General features: G+C 33.3%; 3 protein-coding genes across 5 annotated transcripts in view; 1 reads left to right on the top strand and 2 right to left on the bottom strand.

Moving 5' to 3' along the window:
- Fife (regulating synaptic membrane exocytosis protein fife) overlaps nt 1-4584 on the bottom strand; it is a 96249-nt gene extending 91665 nt beyond the window's left edge. For both annotated transcript variants that reach the window (XM_074256213.1, XM_074256215.1), the window contains exons 1-2: nt 4493-4584; nt 4282-4337 (exon numbers count right to left, since the gene is read on the bottom strand). The gene's annotated coding sequence lies outside the window, so the exon portion shown is untranslated. The remainder of the gene's footprint in view (nt 1-4281; nt 4338-4492) is intronic.
- A 1330-nt stretch (nt 4585-5914) lies between these two features.
- Mttfb1 (mitochondrial transcription factor B1) lies at nt 5915-7738 on the top strand. Its single transcript, XM_074256141.1, has 3 exons — nt 5915-6841; nt 7198-7474; nt 7555-7738. The coding sequence occupies exons 1-3, from the start codon at nt 6051-6053 to the stop codon at nt 7585-7587; spliced, it is 1101 nt and encodes a 366-aa protein (XP_074112242.1). The 5' UTR covers nt 5915-6050; the 3' UTR covers nt 7588-7738.
- Nucleotides 7525-25732, bottom strand: part of Rhogef64c (Rho guanine nucleotide exchange factor at 64C) — a 142448-nt gene continuing 124240 nt past the window's right edge. For both annotated transcript variants that reach the window (XM_074256129.1, XM_074256128.1), the window contains exons 4-13: nt 23994-25469; nt 16785-18493; nt 16403-16626; nt 13882-14146; nt 13428-13799; nt 13233-13340; nt 8765-8917; nt 8556-8672; nt 8385-8486; nt 7525-8299 (exon numbers count right to left, since the gene is read on the bottom strand). In XM_074256129.1, coding sequence (XP_074112230.1) covers nt 8171-8299; nt 8385-8486; nt 8556-8672; nt 8765-8917; nt 13233-13340; nt 13428-13799; nt 13882-14146; nt 16403-16626; nt 16785-18493; nt 23994-25469 — 4655 coding nt within the window. In that variant the 3' untranslated portion in view covers nt 7525-8170. The remainder of the gene's footprint in view (nt 8300-8384; nt 8487-8555; nt 8673-8764; nt 8918-13232; nt 13341-13427; nt 13800-13881; nt 14147-16402; nt 16627-16784; nt 18494-23993; nt 25470-25732) is intronic.

Genomic DNA, 25732 nt, shown 5'->3' with positions numbered 1-25732 from the left:
AATCACTCAGCTTAGATTTCTTCAAAAGTAATGCTTTTAAATTTTTTGTGAAACTGGAACGAGGTAGTGCAATATGAATATCAAACAGATCACTGAAATTTGCGTAAAAATAAAAATAATTGGAGAATTTATTTTAGATGCAACATTCTAGCTTGTTAGATCTTTTTAAAATTCCAAATTCTGTTAAAACGATAAATTTGCATCAAGATTTTTTTTTCTCACATTAAAATCACTTAAAAAAATAACAAGCTGCCAAATCAAACAACGGTTGAAAGTAATTGACAAACTGTTAATTTAACAGCCTGTGTTTTATCTCAAAAACAATAATAATCAAAATAACTTTATAAGCAAAAGTAATAATCTTTATGTATAAAGTATAAATACACCCCTCGGGTAAGATAATTATCATTTATGGAATTTTAAACGACTGTTTAAGGCTAGAATAAAATAAAAGCACCCCCGATATCCATAAAACCTCCCTCTCCATCACCAAAACTATTCCGATATGTTTAAACGCGGTTTAATGCTCATAAGAGTCGTAAAAATGGAAATTTTCAATCGAGTGATACGTTCTATCGCGTCACGCGTTTGCATCCAGTTCCAAAACTCTATGATTTAATTTCTAAACGTACATAAAAAAGATATCTTAATTATTTTAATTTTCTAGGTGAAATATTTGAAAAATTTTAGTACTATGTTCAAATGCTGATATTTTTAGAACGGCTAATTTTAAGAGATTTTTGCAGGATATCTTTTTTGTAGAGCGTAAAATTTCCTTTAAAATCCTTGGCTTGGAATTTTTTTCCAGTAGAGTATTGAAAAGTTATAGGAATTTTAATTTTTCTCTAAAGTTCTTTAAATGGAAAATATAAAAACGATTGAAAAATAATTTTTTTTTAAATAAATTGAATAAAACCAAGTGCTGCTTCTTTTCTAATGATAAGTCTTACATAAAACGTCTACTTTTATTGACATCTATATCATAAGCGATCCTATCGGGAAATAGAATCATCTGCGCACCTGCAATGAGCAGCCTGAGACTGTCGTACAATGTCAGAGCATAGGTATCTAAGGATCTACACATGTATTATATGTGAATTCACAAACATACACCTGCCTGCATGTGTAAATGTGTTGGAAAGTCCTCCGAGAGCTAGAAGCCGATTAAATGACAGTCTGTGGTGATTTGATGAATCCTCGACCTTGACGGAACTTGCGATCGACCCGTGACCCAAATAAAGGTGTAAATAGTGTCTCTCAAGGGTTGGACCAGGGGGAGCTCAGATGTAACCACCTTGTACACAGTACATGTAATTATTCTAAGTTCTCTCGCACTATTCGTTTTTAACGTATTTACTTCGTAAGTTTCAGAGCTTCTAAATCCGCAGCTTAGATATATTTATTGTATTGTCGAGATTTGAGATTTATAGATCTACTGCTTGAACATATTTTTTTAACGACTCAATTTGATAGAATGTACGAGTGTTTATTTTATTTTTTTTTTTTTTTTTTTTTTTATACTGAAGATGTCATTTTATTGAAATAACTTGAATAGCAAGCAACAATTTATTTTACATTTATATAAATATTACTAGCAAAATTTTTCAATGTTGTGGACAATAACTGAGTGTTTATGCTTAAAAAATGATGGGACTGCACGAAAAAAAAAATTAACTTGACTCAAAAAAAAATTTTTTGAACTAATCAAATTATTTTGATGAGTATCATCTATATTATCGAGAGATTATTAATGAGAATTAATTTAGCAGCTATTTATTAACTTTTAGAATTTTTTAACAAATAAATTATGGCAAAAATAAATGAGAAAAAAAAATTGACATTTATAAATTTTAAAAAATTACAAATGCAATTTTTTAAAAATAGTTTTTCAGAAAAAATTTAGTTGTTGAATAAAATTAAAAAATTATCAAGTGGCTGCTGACTTTAATGTCATGATTATTAAAAAATTCAAATTATTGTTTAGAATTTTATATTATAAATTTAATTAATAAAATATCCAATTGTTAGAATTAGTTCTCGTTGATAAGAAATGAGTATTAATATTAATATTAAATAATCGACAACTCATCAACCCGTGTCAAGCCGCAAAAGACCGTTTAGCGTCCACTTGAATGAATTGAAAATGATCGATAATTAATTAGCGAATAGCTGATACATTAATCAGTGACCATTCGTCAATAATAATAATGTTCATTGGTCTGTAGGCTGGTCAGTTATCTGACGATATTACTTATTGATTTAACGCGAAAATTACGTGACCTCGCGCTTTACACACTTCAGCCCTCTCCGTTGAATTCCTATAACACGCTCGAAATCCAATCGGGCTGCATCCGATAATCTGTGCTTTATTTCCATTCCGCGGGTTACGATCGCTATTTCTGTATTTTATATAAATAAACATAATATTATAAATGTGTTATAGCTACAATATTTTGTGCATCTAACCGTAGAAGCAATTAATGCCAGCTCGTATTAGCAGTCCTTTCAAAAGCTTATGGTTTTGGGAATATCATTGATAATTATAATTGATAATAAAATAAATATGATTTTTTTAAATCTGATTTTTGAATTGTTGATAAAAAATATTTTACAAGTCAGAAAAATATAAAAAATACTAATGTTTGTAATTTTAAATAATTGACGGTGTCATTGGTACAATTTTTGTAATTGTACTTCAGAAGACCTAATGTTAACTAATATCAAAAATAATAACTTTCAAATTTTTAATTTTTTTAGCGGTAAGTAAAAAAAAAATATTCTCAAATTTGTAAATGTTTAATTTTTTTCTATAGATTCAATTGTTAAAAAATGAACAATCAAACCATATTCCTGATCGAAATTTAAAACACAACTTATTCAGAGAGTAGAGGTATGAATAAATCCGAATGTATATAATTAATATATGAATATCTATCTATAATATATAATCCAACAGAAACAGGAGCTCTAGTAGTGAGAAGATAAATATAGGGGGTTGATCGGAAATCGCAGCGCAGTAAAGAGAGGCCGAAATTTATCCAAGTAAACGGCTGTATTAACGCTGACGATAATGGCTTTAGCCTATACTATTACGCTCCAATTATTAGCTACTGTCGACATAATCCACGCATCGACGAGTTTTGAATGTTCCGAGCTGCCTACCTGTTATACTGTGTACGAAACAGAGTGACTGGTTGCATCTCTGTCGATCCAATCTGAGCAGAGTGTTTGTATGGCGGCATCACCCCAATTCCTCTGCAGAATATCGACTGTACCGGCACTCAACTTCCATTTCACTACCGACCAATTGTTGTTATGTTGTTGGTGAGGGTTTTGTTGCCATTTTATATTTAATTCGATAAACCGAGCCTGTACTTGGACATAACTTGGTATTACTCGGATTTTGTGGACAATAAATGTCCAATATCCGATTGATCTTAATCGCTGGGAAATACTACAGTATACAATTACCCATCGAAGAGCTTCAGTTAAATGGCTTCTATTTAGAGTCATTGTTATCGATTTATATTTCATTTAATTAAATATAATGGACGAATGTCGAGTGACTTGTCTGTTTCTCTGTTATTCTACCGAGCTAATTATTCATTATTTCAAGAAGATCAGTTTTAAATGCTACCTAGTTTTTTAAGTGCTACATTTATTTATTTTTCATTTTAAACCTGATAATTGTTCGGTTTTAATTGTTTAGCAGATAGAGAAAGAGATGGATAGTTTATACAGTGATTGCTTTTTTGAGGTTTTATACCGGCGAGTAGTATTGACCTTAACCTATGTCCAACATATCTATTATTCAATTTTTTTAAATTATTATTCTCTATTTACGTGAGTTTAAATCCAATAAATAAATTTTTTTATCCGAGTAATTTTTAAAATAGATGACTGGATTTAAATAATATTTTTTAATAATTCAAAATGATAAAAAAAAAAAAACTATTGACTTTTTTTTGGTGAATGTTAATTTTCTAAAACTATCAGAAATATACTTCTGAATTTAAAATAATAATTCAAATTTAATTAAGAGTAGAATTTTAAGATTTTTTAATTTATTTTTAAACTTGTTAATTTTAGTAATAAAAAAAAATTATTGTATTGTTAACAATAAATTTCTTACAAATATTATCTGTAATAGTTATAAAATTTTAAATATAATTATTTTCATTAAAAATTCACCAAAAAATGCAATAATTTTTTTTTACTCAAAAAAACATCTATCATAAAAAAATTTTCAAATATTCGCAGAAAAAAAAATAAAAAACTTACATTTGTCGAACTCACCAAACAATGCACTATTATACATTTGGTTCTCTTGAAGTTACCTAAAAATACAAAAAATACAAAAAAAATGTTAATTTTGATGGAATTTTTTGGTTACTTTTTTTTCATAATAATTTTTTTGTGTAATTATTATAAAAAAATTATCAACTGTCTCATTATCATTAAACTAACAATCATTTAATTACAATGACTTTACCTGTTAAAAAAAGAAACAATGAACAGCAGCGAGATGTAAAATCTTCAACATTGCCGCCATTTTGTTTAGCATGACACTGCGTTTAATTTTTCCCGGACGAATAACTTGACCCGCGCGAAATCATTAAACTTTTCAATATATTTAATAAATTACGATTAAAATAATTTAAAAAATCAAACTTTCATACACCTGGGCACTTTTATTACAAAACTTACACGAGCTGACACTATACTTACTCTCTGCTGCTCATCTAACTTCCTACTTCGTCTGCCGCACCTTTTTATCTACTAGAGCGCAGCCTAGCGCCCACCGCGCGAACTATATCTAATTCAAACTCGCGCATGCGCGCCTCCAAAACAAAAATTCAAATTTTCTATTTAATTTTTTTTCAACTTTATCAAAAAATCAATTAATAAAATTAATTACTTTATAAATATTTATTATTATTATTAAAAATAATAAATTCTTCAGTTTGTTTTAATAAAATAAGTTATTATTGTTATTTACGTAATCAGCTAATGCAATTTTTTTTTACCGACTGAAATAATGCTGCTGTGTGTACTATGGCAGTGCAGCGTAATTTATTACTCTCAGTACACATTATTTATCAATAAAAAGCGTTAACATTTCGCGAGGTAATTTTTTATCTATTAATTCATTAAAATAATTATTTTTAATTGACACAAACTACAATTGTCAAGTATTTTGTAGTGTCCTGTGATATTTTCGTTTTCTTAACATAACCTTACTTTCAATTAAATATTTTAAAAATGATTAACAAATATTTCACAATTATTTTGTATAGATAATTGCAAAACTATTTTAAAGTAAGTTTTACTTTAATCAATTTTTTTTTTTTTTTTCATTTTTTTAATTCATAAAACTTGACTTTTAATTTATTTAATTTTTAATTTTCAGAATGTGAAAAATTGCGACCAATGTGATAAATTTTTATTTTATAAATTTTATTATAAAAAATAATGAGACTAATCATTATTTCTTATGGAATATTTACTTGTGAAAAATTTGTGTCTGCTAGTTTCAGTGTTATACGTTATTTTCACCAAAATTATTAAATATCTGCTAAATTAATTTTCATAAAATTTTATTGAAAAAAAAAAAAAAAAATACATAAATAAAATTTATAATATATAATAATAATATTAATTACAGATAATGGACAAGGAAGAAATGCCCCCAATTGATTTCGACAAAGAAAAAAAATTATCTTCCCTACAACGTCACTTGGCAAAACGCGTGCAAGAGCTGAATCTAAAACGCGCAGTTCGTATGATAGGAATCCGAAAAACAAACCGTTGGATGGCAACTGGTTTATTCGCCGGAGTATTTGGAATTTATTTTTACACTATTCACGCAGTTAAGCAGGAGAAATTTTTGGACGATTTTGAACTTCCTGAGACTGTTTCGACAGAACAGGCCTAGTAACTCTACAAATATTAACGAACTTTAATTATTATTACTATTATAATTTTTATCACTTAATTTTTTACACTATTACCTTAAAAAAAAAAAAAAAAAAAATATTTAATTAAGAGCAATGGCAGCGAGAGTGAGAATACCTCCCTTGCCGTCAGTGGCCGACGTGCTAAAATTGTACCACCTGAGAGCGCGCAAGCAGCTGGCCCAGAATTTTCTGCTGAGCGAGAAGATAATCAACCGATTGGTGAACCAGGTCGGGAAGATCGAAGGCGCGCACGTGTTGGAAGTCGGTCCAGGACCTGGCGGACTGACGAGGTCTATTATAAGGAAGCGACCGAGCAGGCTGGTGGTGATCGAGAAGGACCCGAGGTTCAAACCATCATTGGACTTGCTGTCGGAAACCTTGGGGATTATTGGAGGCAAGATGGAGATCATGTACGACGACATCATGCGGACTAACTTGAAGAAAGTGTTCCCTCAAGAACTTCATCGGGACTGGGATGACCCCCGGAACCCGAGGGCTTTCATCATCGGGAACCTGCCCTTCAATGTCTCCACACCCTTGATCATCCGCTGGCTGGAGATGATTTCTCGGAGAACTGGACCCTGGGCCTTGGGCAGAGTCAAGATGTGCCTGACTTTTCAGAAAGAAGTCGCCGAAAGGCTGATTGCGGAACCTCATTTTGATCAGCGCTGCAGGCTGTCCGTGATGGCTCAAGCCTGGACCACTCCTAAGCTTTGCTTCACTATTCCTGGGTCCGCTTTTGTTCCCAAACCAAATGTTGATGTCGGGGTTGTATTGTTCGAGCCATTGGTCAATCCTCTGACTGATCACGATTTTGATTTCTTTGAGAAAATTACCAGACATATGTTTTCGTTCAGACAAAAATATTGTTTGGCTTGTGTCAGGTAATTTTATTGATATTTATTAATAATTATTGACATTTTTTATGATACAAGCTCATCCTGATGTTACACTCGTCAAGAGTTTTCATTTGAGTACCCACATGCATTTTGATATATTTTTCATATATATATATATATATATATATATGAAAAATTGATGTGGGTACTCAAATGAAAGGTCTCGATGAGTGTAACATCGAAATGAGCTTATATCTATAAAACTGTCATTAGTTGACAAGATACAAAGCCATTTCTTAATTATTTAAGTAGAAAATTTTTATGAAAAAAAAAAAAAAAATGTTCTTTTAGATGTTTGTTAATTACAACATAATTTAATTGATGCATATTTTGTTTTTCAGAACACTCTTTCCAAAAGATTACCAAGAAGATCTTGCGGTAGTAATGGTGAAATTAGCGGATGTAGATCCTACGACGCGACCTTATCAGCTCACAGTTGAAGAAATCCACCGACTTTGCTCAGCTTACAAGTACATAATTGAAAAACATCCAGAAGTTAAGGATTATAATTATCGGGCGAGTAAAAAAGTCGTAGCGTCTTCGTTGACCAAAAGTGTTTACATACGTGAGCTGAAGGAGGAAGAAGAAATTTCCCCTGATAATTTCGTACCACCTGGAGTAAGTTGATTAATAAAATTACAATTAATTAAAAAAAAAAAAAAATAACATTAATATTTATCTCACATTTATTTTATCAGAATTCCAGTTTACGTACAATCGAGCAAGGATAATAGTGGATTTATTTACAGTCATTTGAACATATTACATTTAATTATAATTATTGTTTAATGTAATATAATTTTATCAAAAATTTATAATTTACATTTAAAAAAAAAAACATCAATGTATAGTTTTATAATAGATCAGCTAAGATTATAATAATTGTTCTTTCGTTATTTAATTAATAATAATATAAATAAATTTAATTTCAGAGCCCTCAACTTCCAAACTTGATAAAATAAAAAAAAAAGAATTAAAATTCTTAATAATAATTAATAAAAAATATTTAAATTTGAAATCCCAAATCACCGATCAATATCACAGCTACTCAATCTTTTGAAAATATTAATTCAATTTCTTTAAATAATCCTTAAATATAAGATATATTATTTATATTGATTACTGATAGTTAATATCAATAATATATATAAGGATCACTTGGAAAGTATCCTTTTTTTTTATTTATTTTTAATTAATTAATTAATAATAAAAATATAAACAAGTTACGTCTTAAAAATCTCAAGATTTTAAAAATTGACGCCTGATCTATTTGGTTATTAATTAAGTAAAAATTAATCATTCGGTCTCTTGAAATTAACTTCTTGCTACTCCACATATCATGATGTTCGGAAGAGCTCCTCGACGTCTTCTCCAGGCGCCAAGTGACTGCGCATGCGCTTGAAGTGTTCTACACCATCTTTTTGTTCTTGCACCATCTTCAGCCTTAAATTTATTTAAATTTTTACATTAAAAATTTATTATTTTTTATTAAAAAAAATTAATTTAAATAAATGAAATTAATAATTACTTTAAATATAAAAGTTTCCTTGGAAGCAAGTTCTTGAATTTCGAAATAATCTTCTAAATCCGTTTCACAGCAAACTATACATTTATCTAGGTACAATGGCTCCTAGAATAAAAATAAATAAATAATTATAAAGATTAATGGGTAAAATTTTTAATCTATTGGAGAACTTACTCGTAGAAGTGAATAGCGCCCAATTTTTTCTTTAACCAACAACAAAGTCGCTTCTTTAATGCCGATCTGTCTCGGGAACAACGAGTCGTCATTCAAATCGACAAACTCCGTATTGGACTGGAAGAAAATAGAAAATAATTACGATCAATAATTACACATCAGCTAATGGATACTTGTAATTGACTGATAAAAAAAAAAAGTGTATTTACCTTTCCGTTAATAACAAGCATTGCAATGACAGGTGCTAATTTAACAGTTCTTCCTCTCCGCCAATTATTGTCGGTCGGTTGAGCAACGAGAAGACGGCCCTCCAAAACAAAACGCGCTTCTTCGTGTGCCCATTCAAGAACTTCAACAGCCATCTGCTCCAATTTATAAACGAGTTATTTATAAATATTATGTTTGGATATTTTTATTAAAATTTTTGAAAAGAGAAAATACTAATGGGACATTTAGATTGACTTTATTTAATTTTATTATATTTTTTAAAAAAGAAAAAATTTTTAAAATAAAGAAAATTCGATGAATTTTTTTGTAATGTATGCGATTTGCCCAAAAAAGGATCAAAAAACAACTTTTTTTATTTATTTTTAAATGTAGTCTAAAAAAAAACATGTGAAGATTTTTTTTTTTTTTCATTTTTTATCTAAATTTTTCGAAAAAAAAAAATTTTTATTCAATGAATTTTTTTTTTTTTTTAATTTAAAAGTTCTATAAAGACTGAAAAATTTTCAGAATGGTTAAAGTTTAATGTAATAATAATAATAATAATAATAATAATAATAATAATAATAATAATAATAATAATAATAATAATAATAATACACCTGGCGAAGGGTAAGTGCTCTGATACGGGTGGAGATGTCGAATTAGTGGATGGGAGCGTCTTAAGAGAATTAGACGCCGGAGAGTTGTACAGATATCTAGGGATTGAAGAGCGGCAAATGCATGCCGTCTCTGAAGTCCGAACAACTCTTCGCAGTGAGTATGTTAGGAGACTCCGGAAGATCTGGTCATCAGAACTTTCCGGCAAGAACAAAGTCTCAGCTACTAACATGCTCGCTGTCCCGGTCCTACTTTACTCTTTTGGGATCCTGAAATGGCCTCGAAATGAGTTGAAAGATCTCGACATCAAAACCCGTAAAGTCATCAATATGAATCAGAGCATGCACCCTAACTCATCAGTCGCCAGGATGTACCTCTCCCGGAACATCGGAGGGAGAGGATTGCAGAGCTTGGAGCGGCTTCACGATCGTTTGGTTCTGGGTTTAACATACGAGGTTGCCAATTTCACAGCAGACGAGGACGACTTCCTGATGCAATTTGTTCATAGTCATGAAAATGCGCGGAAGGGGTCGTTCTTGTATAAGGCAGCAATCTACGCGGCAAATACCTTAGGTCTCGGAGAAATAAACGCTCTCATTGAACTCCCGAAAAAGGAGTTCAAGAGCGTCGTCAGGATAGCCGAGGAAAAAAACTCCTCGGTGAACACATGGACAAGTCCATGCACAGCGTGTATTTCAAACACGTCCGTGACCATGGCTTGTCCACCCAGCTGACATTCTCCTTCTTGAAGTCAGCTGGCCTGATGTCCGAGACCGAAGGGTTTATATTTGCCTGCCAAGATGGTGTTATCAACACTCTCGAATACCGTAGCAAGGTGCTCCAGGCGCAGCTTCCGGACACGTCCTGTCGGACGTGTAAACAACATCCGGAGACGCTGATGCACCTTTTGTCGGCATGTCCTGTGCTGGCAAGAGGTGCCTACATACAGCGTCACAATGCTGCCCTGCGAGTACTCTATTATCATCTCAGATATAGCTGCGGTATCGATGAGACACCAGTGTTGCCTTATCTGCCAGGAGATATTCCGCAGGTTGTTGAGAATGACAGTTCCAAAATTTATTGGAACATACCATTCGCAACAACCCGGCGGATTGACCACAACAAACCTGATATTGTGCTCTTTGACAAGGCTACTCGTGACATTTATGTCATTGAGTTTTCGGCCCCAGCCGAATACAATATCTCGGCCAAAGAAGAGCACAAACACCAGATATATCAGGATCTCCTGTTTGAAATTGGCAAACTGTACCCAGGTTACCGTGTCAAGCTCGTCGTTTTGGTTGTCGGCGTCCTTGGAGGGATGAAACAGTCTTTTGTGTCTTCACTTGCGAAGATACCGGCTTGCAGTTCAGCAGCCGTGTCTCTAGCAGTGCGGATGCAAAAGGCTGTCATTTTGGGATCCCTGCGTCTACTTAGGCAAATGAATTTGGCCTGCTGCACTCACTAACCGCCTTGTTGTGTGGAGTGGTGCAGCAGTAATGGATGGCGCTCAGGCTGGGCCCTCGGAGAGTCGGACTCCGGGGAAAACCCCCCTGAGCAATTAATAACAAATAATAATAATAATAATAATAATAATAATAATAATAATAACGTGGCAGTAAAAGAGGCCTGTCAGGTTGCAAGGAGAACCTGATAGTGGATCGATGCGTCTTACAAGATGCGATCTACTATCAACGCAACCTGTCAATGGCTTGGATTGACTATCGCAAGGCATTTGACTCAACTCCACATGAGTTAATTTTATATCTACTCAAATGCCTGGGAGTCAATCCCGAAATAGTGGAATGTATTCGGCGTACAATGCAGCTCTGGCGAACGCGATTTCACATTGGAAGTGGAAACGCATTGCACGTAACCGGAGTTGTAGAGTACAAACGAGGGGTCTTCCAAGGCGATTCCTTGAGCCCTCTGCTGTTTTGCATTTCACTGCTGCCTATATCTGTTGCTCTCCGTAAAACTCGTGGGTACTCTGTGGGGCCTCCGGGTGATCGAAAATATTCGATCACCCATCTGCTTTACATGGATGATCTGAAGCTATATAGTGCTGATGAAGATCATCTACAAGCAGCCCTCAACATCGTAGCAGAGTACACACGAGATGTCGGAATGTCTTTTGGGTTGGACAAGTGTGCGGTCGTACATCTGGCGAGGGGTAAGTGCTCTGATACTGGTGATGATGTCGAATTAGTGGATGGGAGCGTCTTAAGCCAATTAGACGCCGGGGAGTTGTATAGATATCTAGGAATGGAAGAGCACCGCATGCATGCGGTCTCTGAAGTCCGAACAACTCTCCAGAGCGAGTATGTTAGGAGACTCCGGAAAATTTGGTCCTCCGAACTTTCCGGCAAAAACAAAGTCTCAGCTACTAACATGCTCGCTGTCCCAGTCTTACTATACTCTTTCGGTGTCCTGAAATGGACCCGAAAGGATTTACGAGATCTCGACATCAAAACCCGTAAGATCATTAATATGAATCGGAGCATGCACCCCAATTCATCAGTCGCCAGATTATACCTCTCCCGGTCCATCGGTGGGAGAGGTTTGCAGAGTTTGGAGCGGCTTCACGACCGTTTGGTCCTGGGTTTAACTCACGAAGTTGTCAATTTCACTGCAGACGAGGATGACTTTCTTATGCAAATTGTACATAAACATGAAAATGCGCATAAGGGGTCATTCTTGTATAAGGCAGCAATATATGCGGCAAGAACCCTTGGTCTTGGAGAAATAAACGCTCTTATGGAACTCCGAAAGGAGGAATTTAAGAGCGTCATCAGGAACGCCGAGGAAAAACTACTCCTTGGCGAACTGATGGACAAGTCCATGCACAGCGTGTTCTTTAAACACGTGCGTGATCATGGCTTGTCCATCCAGCTGACGTTTTCCTTCTTAAAGTCAGCGGGCCTGATGTCCGAGACTGAAGGGTTCATATTTGCCTGCCAAGATGGTGTCATTAACACTCTTGAGTACCGTAGCAAGGTGCTCCAGGTGCAGCTTCCGGACACGTCCTGTAGGAGGTGTAGACAACATCCGGAGACGCTTATGCACCTTTTGTCGGCATGTCCAGTGCTGGCGAGAGGTGCATATATCCAGCGTCACAATGCTGCCCTGAGAGTACTGTACTACTATCTTCGTCATTGCTACGGTATTGACGTGACACCAGTGCTGCCTTATTTGCCAGGAGATATTCCCCAGGTTGTTGAGAATGACAGTTGCAAAATTTATTGGAACATGCCATTTGCAACAACCCGGCGGATAGATCACAACAAACCTGATATTGTGCTCTTCGACAAGGCCACTCATGACATTTATGTCATTGAGTTCTCGGCCCCGGCTGAATACAACATCTCAGCCAAAGAAGAGCACAAAAGACAAATATATCAGGATCTCCTGTTTGAAATTGGTAAACTTTACCCAGGTTACCGTGTCAAGCTTGTCGTCCTGATTGTTGGCGTCCTAGGAGGGATGAAGCAGTCTTTTGTATCCTCACTTGCCAAAGTTCCAGCTTGCTCATCAAAAGCTGAGTTCTTGGCAGTTAGGATGCAGAAGGCTGTTTTACTTGGTTCTCTCCGTCTCTTAAGGGAAATGACTTTGGCCTTCTGTGATCACTAACCGCCTTGTTGTGCGGAGTGGTCCAGCAGTAACGGACGGAGCTCAGGCTGGGCCCTCGGAGAATCGGACTCCGGGGATAACCCCCCTGAGCATTTAATAACAAAATAATAATAATAATAAAAAGTAATCTTAAAATAAAAAATTTTTAAAGAAAAAAAACATCTTAAATAAAAGAAAATTAAAAGAAAAAAAATATCAAGTAAATAATTTAAATATCCTCACCTTGCGTAATTTAATATTGACCATATCGTGTTCGCCATTAGACCTTCTGCCATTCTGGATTATTGAAATCCTGCGCCAGAGTTTTGTTGATGTCACATCTTTGGCTTCCTATTTCAATAAAATAAAGTTTAATTAAATTTAAATCATTTGATTGCAAAATAAAAATAATTTTTTCGACAAAAAAAAAAATCTTACAGCATTCATGTGCTCTAAATGAAGTTCAATATTGGCCCGTGCCTGTTCCAGCCTCTTTCTCGCTTCCAGGACGTCAATCCTGACAGAAGGCGTCGCTTTAAGGAGACGAGCGAGCAACAGAGGGTACTTAGTGACCCTCTGAACAGGTACCATGAGAAAAGAATTCAAGTTCATGCGTCTCAGAACGGCGTTCTCCATTTGCGAAACTTTTAGGAATATTCTCAGCAGTTCCTTTTCTTTCTCCAAGTTCTGGAGCAGACAACTCGCGCCGCCTTGTCGGGTGCAGTAACTTTCGAATGCATGGAGCATTCTTTCCGACTCGAGGAAAATTTTCCCAACATCTACCGTCACTAAATCTTCGTCTCCAGAGACCTAGATTGACGAATTTGAGTGGTGATTAAATTAGAAGGAATAAAAAAAATAAAATATTAATTGGATAAGTTGTTTGATTTACTTGACTGAGCTCGACGGCGTCTTTCAATTTCTCGGCAAGTACTAGATTATGCTCAAGCAACTCTTCTACGTTGAGAAATATCGCAGACAATTGTTCTTGCGTTAAAAGACCAGCCCGTAACATAGGTCGATGGAACTCTTCTAAAATAATTCTTAAATCTCTTCCGTACTTTTGCTCTGTCTCCACGATTTCTGTTATTATTTCTTTACGCTCGGCACGCTTCTTTGAACACTTCCGGCAAACGAATGGCGCGTAGACAACACCACTGAAAAATTTGATTTGATATTAGAATTTAATTTAATTTTATAATAATAATTTTAATAAATAATGAATTTTGTAAAATTGCGCTGTACTTTCTTAAATATTGAGATTTATAAAAATATAAGCTCATCCCGATGTTACACTCATCAAGAGCTTTCATTTGAGTACCCACATGCATTTTTGATATATTTTTCATATATACATATATATAATATATATATAAATATATGAAAAATTGATGTGGGTACTCAAATGAAAGGTCTCGATGAGTGTAACATCGGGATGAGTTTATATCTTTGAAAATGTCAATAGTTTACAAGATACAAGGTCGTTTTTTAATTATGTATTAATAATAATAATAATAATAATAATAAATTCATTGTTAATAAGTATGGGAAAAAAAATTTTTTTCTTTGAAAAAAATTTATAAAATTTGAATTTATAATTTCAATATTTAATAACATACTTTATAAATTACAAGTTAAACTTTCTCTGATAAAAATCCAGAGAACAATAGTCTTCTATGGTCTATAAATTTGAATTATTATTAATTGTAGTTGCAGATAATAATAAATATTAAGTAATTGTTCTTTTACTTTATGAATTATCGCAATAATTTTCAAAAGAAAGAAAATCGGAGTAAAACTAAAAAAAAAAAAAAAAAAGTAAATAAATTCAAAATTTTCTAAAGTAATAAATTAAGACATTAAAATGATAATTAATATTCAATGAGTATAACATTTAATTACCAAGTTAAGAATGAAATTCAATGTTATTAATTTTAATAACAAAGTAAAAATTGGCTTAAAAAAAATAAATGAAAATAACGATATTATAAAAGGATAAAATTTAAATTAATTACGTAATTAACTTAACACTTAATCACGGACTTTCAAATAATTTATAACGCTTTCTCGATAAATTGACCCAATAAAGGAAACTTTATTGATAAATTTATAATTATTTTGTCGATAAATAATTTAATCTTGTTATTTATGTCTATTGGTGACTAAAAATACAAATAAAATATGTAATTTTAATAATTAAATCATTAGTTTATACAGTATCACGTATTTCATATCACTTTCACCTGCTATCAATTCAGTTTGTCACTAAATATAAAAGCGAAAGCGTATTCACGATTATATTATCGAATGCTCGATTTAGTTTTTATTTAAAATACTGAGCGTTCTATCCTCCGGTTAAGCTGATGGTTGATGTCGCGAATAATTAAACGCCAAGTAAAGAAAGCTGACATAATATATAAATAAAATAGAATAAATACAAATATAAATGTGTACATATATATATATTGGTCGGAATTTTATTGAATCTCTTAACGCACGTACTTGTTGCTAACACCGGTAAAATTTTAAATAAAAATTGGCAAGCCCACAGGTGTGTACCGGGGCTTTTACAACATTGTAAAATGATCTGCATGTCGATCAGCATTTGCTTGCCACCTTTCTACAATAAATATGAAAGTTAACCGGAAAAGTGTGCAGACATTGCCAGGAATTAACTTACTCCATTTGAATATTTACATATCTATTTAGTTAGTATTATTTTTTTATGAATTATTAGATTATAAATTATCTATTTTATTTTATTCATTAACATACTTGTCTTGACTGAACATGTAACTAAAAATAAAATTAGTTTTCTAGTAAATTCCAGTATGGAAGACAAATTTATTATCATTATTATTTTTTTTTATTATTTCCATTACTAACAGCTTAAAATTTGTGCAATTATTTAATAATAAAATTTCGCTTCATTAAATAATGACTTTTGTTAAATTGCACTGTACGTTCTTAAATATTGACGATTTTAAAGATTTAAGCTCATCTCGATGTTACACTCATCAAGAGCTTTCATTTGAGTACCCACATCAATTTTGATATATTTCTCATATATACATATATATAATATATATATAAATATATGAAAAATTGATGTGGGTACTCAAATGAAAGGTCTCGATGAGTGTAATGTCGGGGTGAGCTTATATTTTTAAAAATGTCAATATTTCATAAGATACAAGGTAATTTTTTAATTATGTATCGAGAGAGAGAATTTTCAAATGCAGCCTAAATATTTATCTAAAAAACTGATTTTTTTCATATGACTATTCTGGAGACAAAATTTTTTTTACTCTCTTAATAATATAGATTATTATTATTATTATTATTATCATTATTGTAAAAATATCAAAAGATATTACGGATGATTGAATAGTTATTATTTATTATTAGCGTACCTGTCGGTGATTAGAGGCTCAAGACGTTGCTCGCAATCCTCACAGAGTTTCGCATCGCCGGATATGACCTGAGGGATTCCAGCGAGGAGACTGCCCGGACCGGAGGAGGGGGAAGATGAGATGTTTCCGGCTCGCCAGCGTCTTACAACGCCGCGGCTGCTGCTCGCTTGACTGCTCTCCGATCCGACTCCGCTGTCAGTTCGCTCGATGTCCACGCTCCGTGTCTGTGAATTCGATTTACAATTAAATTTATTTTTTCAATCATTTAATCGATCTATTCTACTCTAAAACCTGCTACGAATTATTTATTCACTACCTGCTACTCATCCACCAGATAAATCTTTCCATGCATGAAACCCCTCAAAAAAAAAAAAATAATTACCTTAGTAGCTACAGCAGAACTGGTCAGAATAATATTACATTCCTCACTACTGTCCGAAACATTTGAAATCTGTGAACTTTTCGAGCTCAAATCCCCCATACTAGTTTCTTTTTGCTCATAAAGCGCCTCTAGATCCCCCTCAGTGTCCTCATCTTCATCATCTTCAATCTCAACCTCGTCCTCGACCTCCACCACTCTGTCCTTGTCCATCAAAAAGTTCAAAAGTTCAAATTTCTTCGTCAGCTTTCCATCTCCGGTAGGTTTAAAAAACTCCTGCGGACTTTTCGACAAATAATCACCATCGTCCTTCTTAAATACATCTTCCGTCAAATAACTGCCCAAGTACTGTCCAGCATTGACTTTTTTATAATAACTCTCCTTGTACTCCTCCGGAAAGTAAATCCTTCCTTTAATATAATCTTCTGTCGGCGGTGGACTAAGCGGCAAAGGCGGCGGCTCATCAGGAATCTCTTCATAAATTGGCTCCTTAATAACCTCATAAGGATTCTCCTCCAAGAACAAATTAGTCGAGAAATTACCCGAGAAATCCACATCAGAATTCATACTAGGCGATCTGGAGAACTGTTCAGCCTCTAAAGTCGATTCTGAGCTTTCATACTCTTTCGTTTTAAGCAAACTTTGCTTCAATATTCTCAAAATAGCCTCCCCACTACTTTCGTCGAGAATTTCTCCATTTTCTCTCGCTTTACGGAGAGAATCTTCAAGTAATTTTGAAATCAAAGATTCTTTCGACAATCCCGACCATCTTTTTTCGTCTCTAACAAAAATTTGGCTCTGCGCGTCCTTGTCCTCCATTTTAGGCTTCTTGTCGGCCATCTTGTCGGCACTCGAGTCGCGCTCTCTAGACTTGGCTTTCGCGGACTCCAGGACAATGTTAGACTGATAATTATCCAGGATAACGAGTGTCCTGTTCTCCTTGGAGCTTTGGATCTTCGGAGGACTCGTCGAGTTGACAGAAATCACCGTCGGGTTGCAGACACTGTCTTCGCCGCCAACGCTGATGGTAACCTTGTTGTCGGCAAGGTTTGGCTCTGCTTCGGAAGACTCGCCGTTGATAAGGATGGAGGTCCTCTTAGATCCTTTGGGGAATTCCCCACCAACCTGCAGTCTGTGGACCAGCGGCGCAGCTGATTTTGGAGAGACAGTTATTTTGCAGACGTTGACTTCGGCTTTTGATCCAATTTCTATTTTAGAGCAGGAAGGAGACCAAGTTTGGGATTGAGCCTGAGGTTGAGGACTCCTGGGGCTTTCTGGCATCACAATGATGTGGTTGAAAGGACCAGGGTCGCTTACTCGCTCGCGAAATCCGTGCTTGTGCTTGCCAGGTGGCGGCGACCATGAAGTCGGACGCATTCTCTTGAATTGCTCGATGGAAGGGTTAAAATTTATCGGAGCTGATGACCTGTATGGCGACTCGGTCAATTTTGAAGGCCGGACCAAGACTTCTTTCTCTTCGTGGGTTGGCTGGTGAGAGGTCAGTTTCTCGACGGTTGTTATGGTGATCGAAGGAACCAAGGGCGGACTTGAAGTGGGAAAAGACTCTTCAACTTCCAGAAGGTCCTTTGAAGAAGGTCGTCGAAGACTTAGACACATTGTGTCCAGGTACTGGATCCCTGCTGCTGACACGTCGGGCTTTGCTATTGATCTGTCGCTCTGGCTCCTTGTTAGGCACAAGCGAGGGCTTTGATCTGGAAAAGAAAATTTTTTTTTTTAAGAAATTCTTTTTATTTAATTTTTTAAGTCATGTTGGATGACCACGGCTTATTATTATAATTTTTCTGTAGCGCCTCTAATTGATTCTAAAATAGGTGATGAATGTAAATCATCATGACGTCACTGATCGCCAGTTTTCTTTCTCTATTATTCTAATTTTTGAATAATTAGTATAACTTTCATCATTTATAACATCATTCATCATTCACTACTTAATTCTTATTTTCATAATCTGATCCAATCTGACACATCACTCATCGCCTATTGCCCTTTTGACCTTTTTCTACTATATGTATTAACAGAACCAGCCTATCGTAAAAGCGGAAGGGAAAAAAATTACTTGATTGAGAAAAATTTTATTTTTTAATTTTTATCTCAAAAATAAACTTTTATTTCTTCGAAAATAATTTTTTTAAATTTAATTAAAAATTTTTTCTCGTAATCTAGTTCTATTTTCGTGCATAATTATTAAAAAAAATTCAATGAATTTTTATAAATAAAAATTTTATTTTTATTTTTGTAGAAAATAATTTTTAACAAAAATCATAAAAAAAATGCTTCAATATAAAACTGTCGCTATAAATTATCCAACAAAATGATTTTCAATGATCAAGAAAATTTCTTTTGAATCAATTAGTTTTCTCTTCGTGTATCTACTTGATAAAGTTATTAAAAACAAATAAATAATTTATAACTAAATAATAAAATCTAAAATCACAATGCAACAATTACCAACATAACATTACATTTATATTACATATAATGTTATTGAAATTTACGAACCATAAACGTTGAGAAACATTGGTATTCTCGATTACACAATCTTCATAATTTAATGCGCATTATTTTTTGTTATGCATGCTGTATCGGTTCTGCCAATTACATAATTATCGTTAATTGACAATAATTTTTTCTATACAACAATAAATTTAATATATCTCAAACTTTTAATTGATGACCACACACATACACTAACAGCTCACAATTTTCAATTAAAAAAAACTGCCATTGCATAATCCAATAAAAATCGGTAATCAATAATCACACAAATAATTGATTAAAAATGAATAAATAGTAAAAATAATGGATAGTTTTTGCCGAATAACATTTTGCGTCTTAGCTTGATTAATTACCTATCACCGATCATGCAATCGGTGCATAAGACAAAAAGCTAATATAATAAATAAATTTAAAAGTGTAACAACTTTAAGCCTCCGGTGAACTTTCTCCGCAAGCCGGGTAATAGCGCAAGCTAGGCACTTATTATATTATAGTCCTGTCTTGTCTCACTCGTCTTGCATTGGTTAGCTCTTTGCATTAAAAATGTAACGTGAAAAGATTCGCTGCTAGATAATCAATCGCTTTTTCTTCCCTTTTCTTTTCTCTTTCATTTATCTTTACTTGTTCAGATAAAAAACTGTCTGTGTCTTGAAGTAAGAATTAAATTTTTAAGAAAAAAATTTTTTTTTCAATCAACCAGACTTTACAAGCTAGTAAAAGTGTCTTATAAAATTTATTTACTCATATATTTATTTGAAAAATATCCAAGTATGGAATTTTTTAACTTTTTTAACTATAGAATTTTTAATATTATATTATTTATTTTTTAAATACCTAAAAACTATAATTTATATCAGTGTAGCATTAATTATATTCTTCACTCCTCATTCTTTTTAATTCCCTGAACTTCCTCCCGAACAATCTAACAAAAACAAAAGCGAATAGATAAAATAAGAGTGAGATTAAAACTAAGACTAAGACCAAGCCATTATATTATCACCGTAATTTATTAGACGTATACAATATAAAGTCTATATATAAAGAGAGTACCGTTGTCCGGAAATCTCACAATTAATGCCTCGTAATCTTGACAAAATTACACTAAAATTTAAAACAAGAAAGCGTACGGCCCGCTCCTATTATCTTCCGGTTTTTATTTTGTTTTTTAGTTGTCATTGTTGTTATTGTTATTGTTTTAGACTTTTTGACTCTTTAGATTACGAAAGATAGAGAGCTACATAGATTTATACGTGTAATAAGAGTTGATAGCTGATGGGCACAGTAATATGAATATAAATATAAATATAAGAACTAAATCTAGGACGCGACCTTTCTAATGTCGATTTAATACCCGATGCTTGGCTCAAATGCCAAACAATCACCTCAACTCACTCGCATTTACGTTTGACTCGTATGTTATATTATAGCAATATACAATGCATCATGCATCATATATCGCGAAAGGATGCAAAAGGATGAACGAAACCTTACACGTATTTTGGGTTTCACTTCCTCTGGTTTTTATTCTAGTTATATTGAATTACACAGTAGCCGTGACAAACAAAGAAGACTTTTTTGTAAGACCATAAATTTTTACATCATTTATTTTTTTTATTAGATAACTTTAATATAAATTAAAAATATTATTTTTGGCATAAAATGATTTAAGAACAATTCTAAGTTTAATTTTTGTAAATGGAAAGATTTATTTTAAAGTTTTTTTTTGACTTAAATAATTTAATGTATTTTTTTTTCTGGGGATAAATAAAAAATTATATTTAAAAAAAAAAAAATAAAGAAATAGGATTTTTTTATTTAAACTTTAAAAAAACACTAAAAATTTTTGAATGGATGATTTTTAATTTTTTTAAAATAAAATTCACTCCCGATTGAAAAAAAAAAATAAATTTGTGTAATACTGCGAATTTTTTGCGAGTTTAATCCTCTGATTTATTGAAATTTGATATTTAATATCAAGAGATGCTGAATAGAATAGAAAGACAAGTTAATGGCTAATCCGTGGCCTGTTTTGGTAAATCCTGGGTGAATGACCGGATCGTTAACTTTGTTTCTTCATTAATCAACATCATCATTTTTTTTTTTGGACTTTTTTGAAGCTACATAAGCGGTTTGTGATCGATAAATTATTTTGGTTATTGATTATCTTGAAATTTCAAACTTTGAACTGTAATAAATCTATAATAAATGGTGTTAGTATACCGAGGCTTTATGGACATTGTATTTATAAATAATCAATGATCAGAAATTTTTAATTGAGTTTATCTAGTAACTTTTGAACTTTTGATAAAATTAACGATTTTTAAATTAAATTCTAAAATTAAACAAAAAAAAATTTTTTTAATTACTTTCTAGATGTCCTACAATTTTTAGAATAATTTTTGCGATTTAAAAACTTGTAAAATTTTAATTATTGTTTAGTTTTACGGTCTGTAATAATATTCAGAATTTTTTAATAAATTTACTGAAGTAAAAAAAAAATTTACAATATTTTTTTATAAAAAATAAAATGTCAACTCATCAATTTTGAAAACTTTGTCCATGAATATTCAATACATAATAGCTCTTTAACTAATAAAAAAAAAATTTATAAGTAATAACTGACACCATTATATCATGACATTGATGAAGATTTTATAAATTATACATTAGCATATATAATGACTTTAATTACTAAATAAATTGCATCCGTAACATTTTTCCCCAAGTTCAAATTATTTTCCGTTAATGAAAGAAATCAATATCCGGAAAAAAAAAAAAAAACCATCAATTATTTCGGGAATAAATCAGCGAGTATTTAATTCGTCGTTAGAGATTATCTAACCACAGCACGCGAGACAACAGGAAATATGATTGACCGGAAGAGGAATAAGTATTTTTCTCGAGTCTTTTCCGTCTCTCGAAGTTGTCAGTGACATGTTTAGCTAATATGTCTTCAAAAGGAATGCCAATAAATAAATCTAAAAATAAATTTAAATAAAGTCGATGTCTGATGTAGTGATTGGTAACCGGTAGCTGATAGACGGTAGTTTGATATTATCTGAGCATTGAGTGGGCATTTATTAGTATTCTGCGATTTTAATGTAACACTGTTTCGAATGTCCGCATCAACACATTCAGGTGTCCAAGTTATATCCATTCAGTAGCTCTCTTCTTAATATTATCATTCAAGTGTATAATAGACGATCACTGACAGCAGCCACTCTTCCTCAAGACACTTCAGTCGAGGAAATTTGTTATTCGCTCCACGTCCTCTCGATAAATGTACTCGCTGTTCCATATAAGGGAGCGACTCGGTTACTATTGTTCCGATCAATTCGTGCCTTTCCCACGCGTCCACTTTCATTCGACATTAAGTTCCTTTCATTTTCATTTTTTTTTTAAATTCTGATTGTTTGATAACAATCACAGAGTTTGCTAATATTTGTTTTCATTACTAATTTATAATACTTTCATTGACAAACAATTTTAATATTTATGTAATTTTTTTGGAATTGAATTTTTTTTTAATTTAAGAAGTTATAGGCTCTTAGAATGCCAAAAAAAGGAATCAAAAAAAATTTAGAAACTCTATAATATGAAAATTACTATAAATATATTGAAATATTATTTTTAAGAGGATTGGTTGTTTTAATTAAAAAATTTGTCATTTAAAAATTTTTCTTAAACTGCTTTTGTTGCGAATTAACCTTAAAATGCTCTCAGATATTTTGATTGGTTAATCAAATGACGTCATTTATAAATTACTTACAGTGCCGTCAGCGCGGGAAATTTCAATCTTAAAAAAAGTTTTTTTACCAATCAGGTCATTTGAATAAAAAAAATTAAATTTTTGACACACTAAGAAGGCAGAAAGACATTGCCCTTAGGCAGCTAGTTATCTCAACTACAAGATACTCGCGTGTCGACCAATTGGTTCGAGGTTCCAAGTAAACCAAAAGGAACAAACTAATCCATATCTAAGCCATGACCTTACAATTAGCTCTCAATTTCTTCACTATGATTATGTTTGCACATTAAACATTAGGAGGTAATTTTACTTGTGTAAACTAACCAAGAAAAGGTGTTTCAGGGTCAGCTGGATCCTTTCTCTCCACCCACCACACTATCAAGTCCAGATTAACAGCGTCATTATTTTTTAAGTAATATAACTCTCAGTCAGCCTTGCAAAAAACAAACTCTTAAATTTTAAATCCGAGTCGTAAATAAATATCTCTCTATACTTGTATTTTTATTGTAAGTATGTTACCCATTTTTCATTCTCATTTCTCATTTCTATTAATAATTTAATGCGCAAACACTTTCAACTATAAAATCAAGATCACCAGATTAAACCCATGTATAAAAGGCATGACGATATGTCAAGGTGATGAAATATGCTTATAACAACCGTTATGATCTTGCTATCATAGTTTCATGGCTAACAATCCAGCATACCACATACCAGTAGCGCAAGCACTTATGCCGGGTTAATGCTGTTATCCTTGATAATAATCCTCAAGATATTCATTTTTCAAGGATAAACCTTTATCAACGACATAATAATTCCCGCAATACATAAATCATCCTCAACCACCCTCACTCTTCTTAAAAAAAAAAAAAAAAAAAAAAATCTAATTACCCCCAAAATATACAAAAATACACATTATCCACGATAAGAAAAGTGAAAGCACTTACCATAAGCCTTCAGCAGCAAATCCTTATCCTCAGTCTCAATATCGGTCAGCCGATCCTTGAGCTCCTCAATTTCAATCTCCAGGTTCGTTTCATCCTTCCCCCTCTCTATCTTCGGTTCCGCCATTTTAGGTGCTCCGCCATCTTGTTCACGCTCAGTCCTATCGTTTTTCTTACCAGAATCATCAATGTTCCCCTCAACAGTCATCGTTTTGCCATCTCCGACCTTCTTGTTCCTCACAGGGACTTCTGGTCGTTTATTATTACTATTATTATTGACCTTTCTATCTTGAAACATGGTCTTGACTTCCGGGATTATCTTACACTCCTGAAACTTCTCCTGGCGTTTTGGCTCCTTGATATTTGGGATAGTTATAAACTTGGGCCGTTCTTTAACTTCTTCAGGAACAATAGGCTTTTCCAAGTCATCTTCTTTGCTAATATTGTTATTGATACTATTGTTATTATTATTATTATTATTATTATTATTATTATTATTATTATTGTTATTATTAATAGAACTGTTATTAAGCAAAGAACTCTTGCTGATTCTTCTATCATTAGACTTTTCCGGTGCAAAAATAATATTATTAACATTAAAAAGCACATTTTTCCTCACACCATCAGAATTAGGCGCCAGAGTGCCTTTGCCCCTTTTAAGGATGCTTTTAAGCACAGCTTTGACCTCTTTGGGCCTCCTGGGCGGCCTTTTGGGCGAGACTTTAGGAATAGGAATGCGTGTGACTGGTTGAATAGAAGAAACAGTATCATCTTCATCAGAAATTAATTCCCTGGGTTCATTAAAGACGCGAATTCGCTGCCCGCCAATCGCAGCAACTGCCCCGCGATTGGGCAGCCGTTCGATGGATTTTACTTTCGAGGGATCGAAAAGACTGGAGGACATGTCGTCCAATTCCAGAGCATTGTCGGAAAGATCATCGCTCAGATCGTCCTCGTCCTTGGTCGTCAAGTTTTTCTTGACCAGCAAATAAGGGTTGACGTTGCATTCTAGGATGCTTTTGCGGGAGTCGATAGTTGATGTCAAGGTAACATCTTCAGCTTGGCTGGTAATATTGGCTCTTAATGGCTCTTGCCACTTGTTTTTTCCCTTGGACTGTCTACTGTTTGAAGAAGATGTAGATGGAGAAGAAGCAGATGTCGATGTGGATGTTTGAGTGGTTATTAAGGGAGTAGTGGAATCCGCGGAATTCTCCTTGCACCAATCGTCAGCGGGGGATTTTCTTGGGAATTCATCGGCGTAATTCACCTCGGTATCGAACCACTCGGTACGTGAAACTCCGGTGGTGCTTGTAGTGCTTGTTTTACGTTCTTTTGTGTTGCGCATCACACTCTGACTGCGTTGGTCACGCTGGTTTGATTGCCGATAAGGGGATATACTTCTGGCACGTGATCGCGGCTCTACTAGACGACTTCGTCGCATTACATCGTACGGGTCGTCAACTGACGGTCTTAAGACTCCTGAAAGACAAATAATGTTCAATATTAATTGGAAGTTTTTTTTTTATTCATGTAAAATCTTGATTGTATAAATGGTTGAAAGACTTAAAGAAAATAGAAAAAAAAAAAATTCAATTCAAGCGTACTAAAACGAGCTATTAATAGTTAAGATTAATTGGATAGAATTATATAGCTTTAATTAGTCGCATTGAAACTAATATGCTGCCGATAACGAACTTATCAATTATTTAGAGACGTATAATAGATAATATGAAGGTTTCTTA

This window comes from Cotesia typhae, unplaced genomic scaffold (genome assembly GCF_013202065.1).
Source record: "Cotesia typhae breed Kobodo isofemale line unplaced genomic scaffold, CoteBio_Ctyphae scaffold_152, whole genome shotgun sequence".
NCBI classification, from domain to species: domain Eukaryota; kingdom Metazoa; phylum Arthropoda; class Insecta; order Hymenoptera; family Braconidae; genus Cotesia; species Cotesia typhae.
This window is presented reverse-complemented; position numbering and strand designations above follow the sequence as displayed.

Bases quoted from the DNA above. Each gene is read 5' to 3' on its own strand.
- Mttfb1 (XM_074256141.1), top strand. From the start codon at position 6,051: ATGGCAGCGAGAGTGAGAATACCTCCCTTGCCGTCAGTGGCCGACGTG. The intron at 6,842-7,197 runs GTAATTTTATTG...TTTGTTTTTCAG, and splicing joins TATTGTTTGGCTTGTGTCAG to AACACTCTTTCCAAAAGATT. The intron at 7,475-7,554 runs GTAAGTTGATTA...TTATTTTATCAG, and splicing joins ATAATTTCGTACCACCTGGA to AATTCCAGTTTACGTACAAT.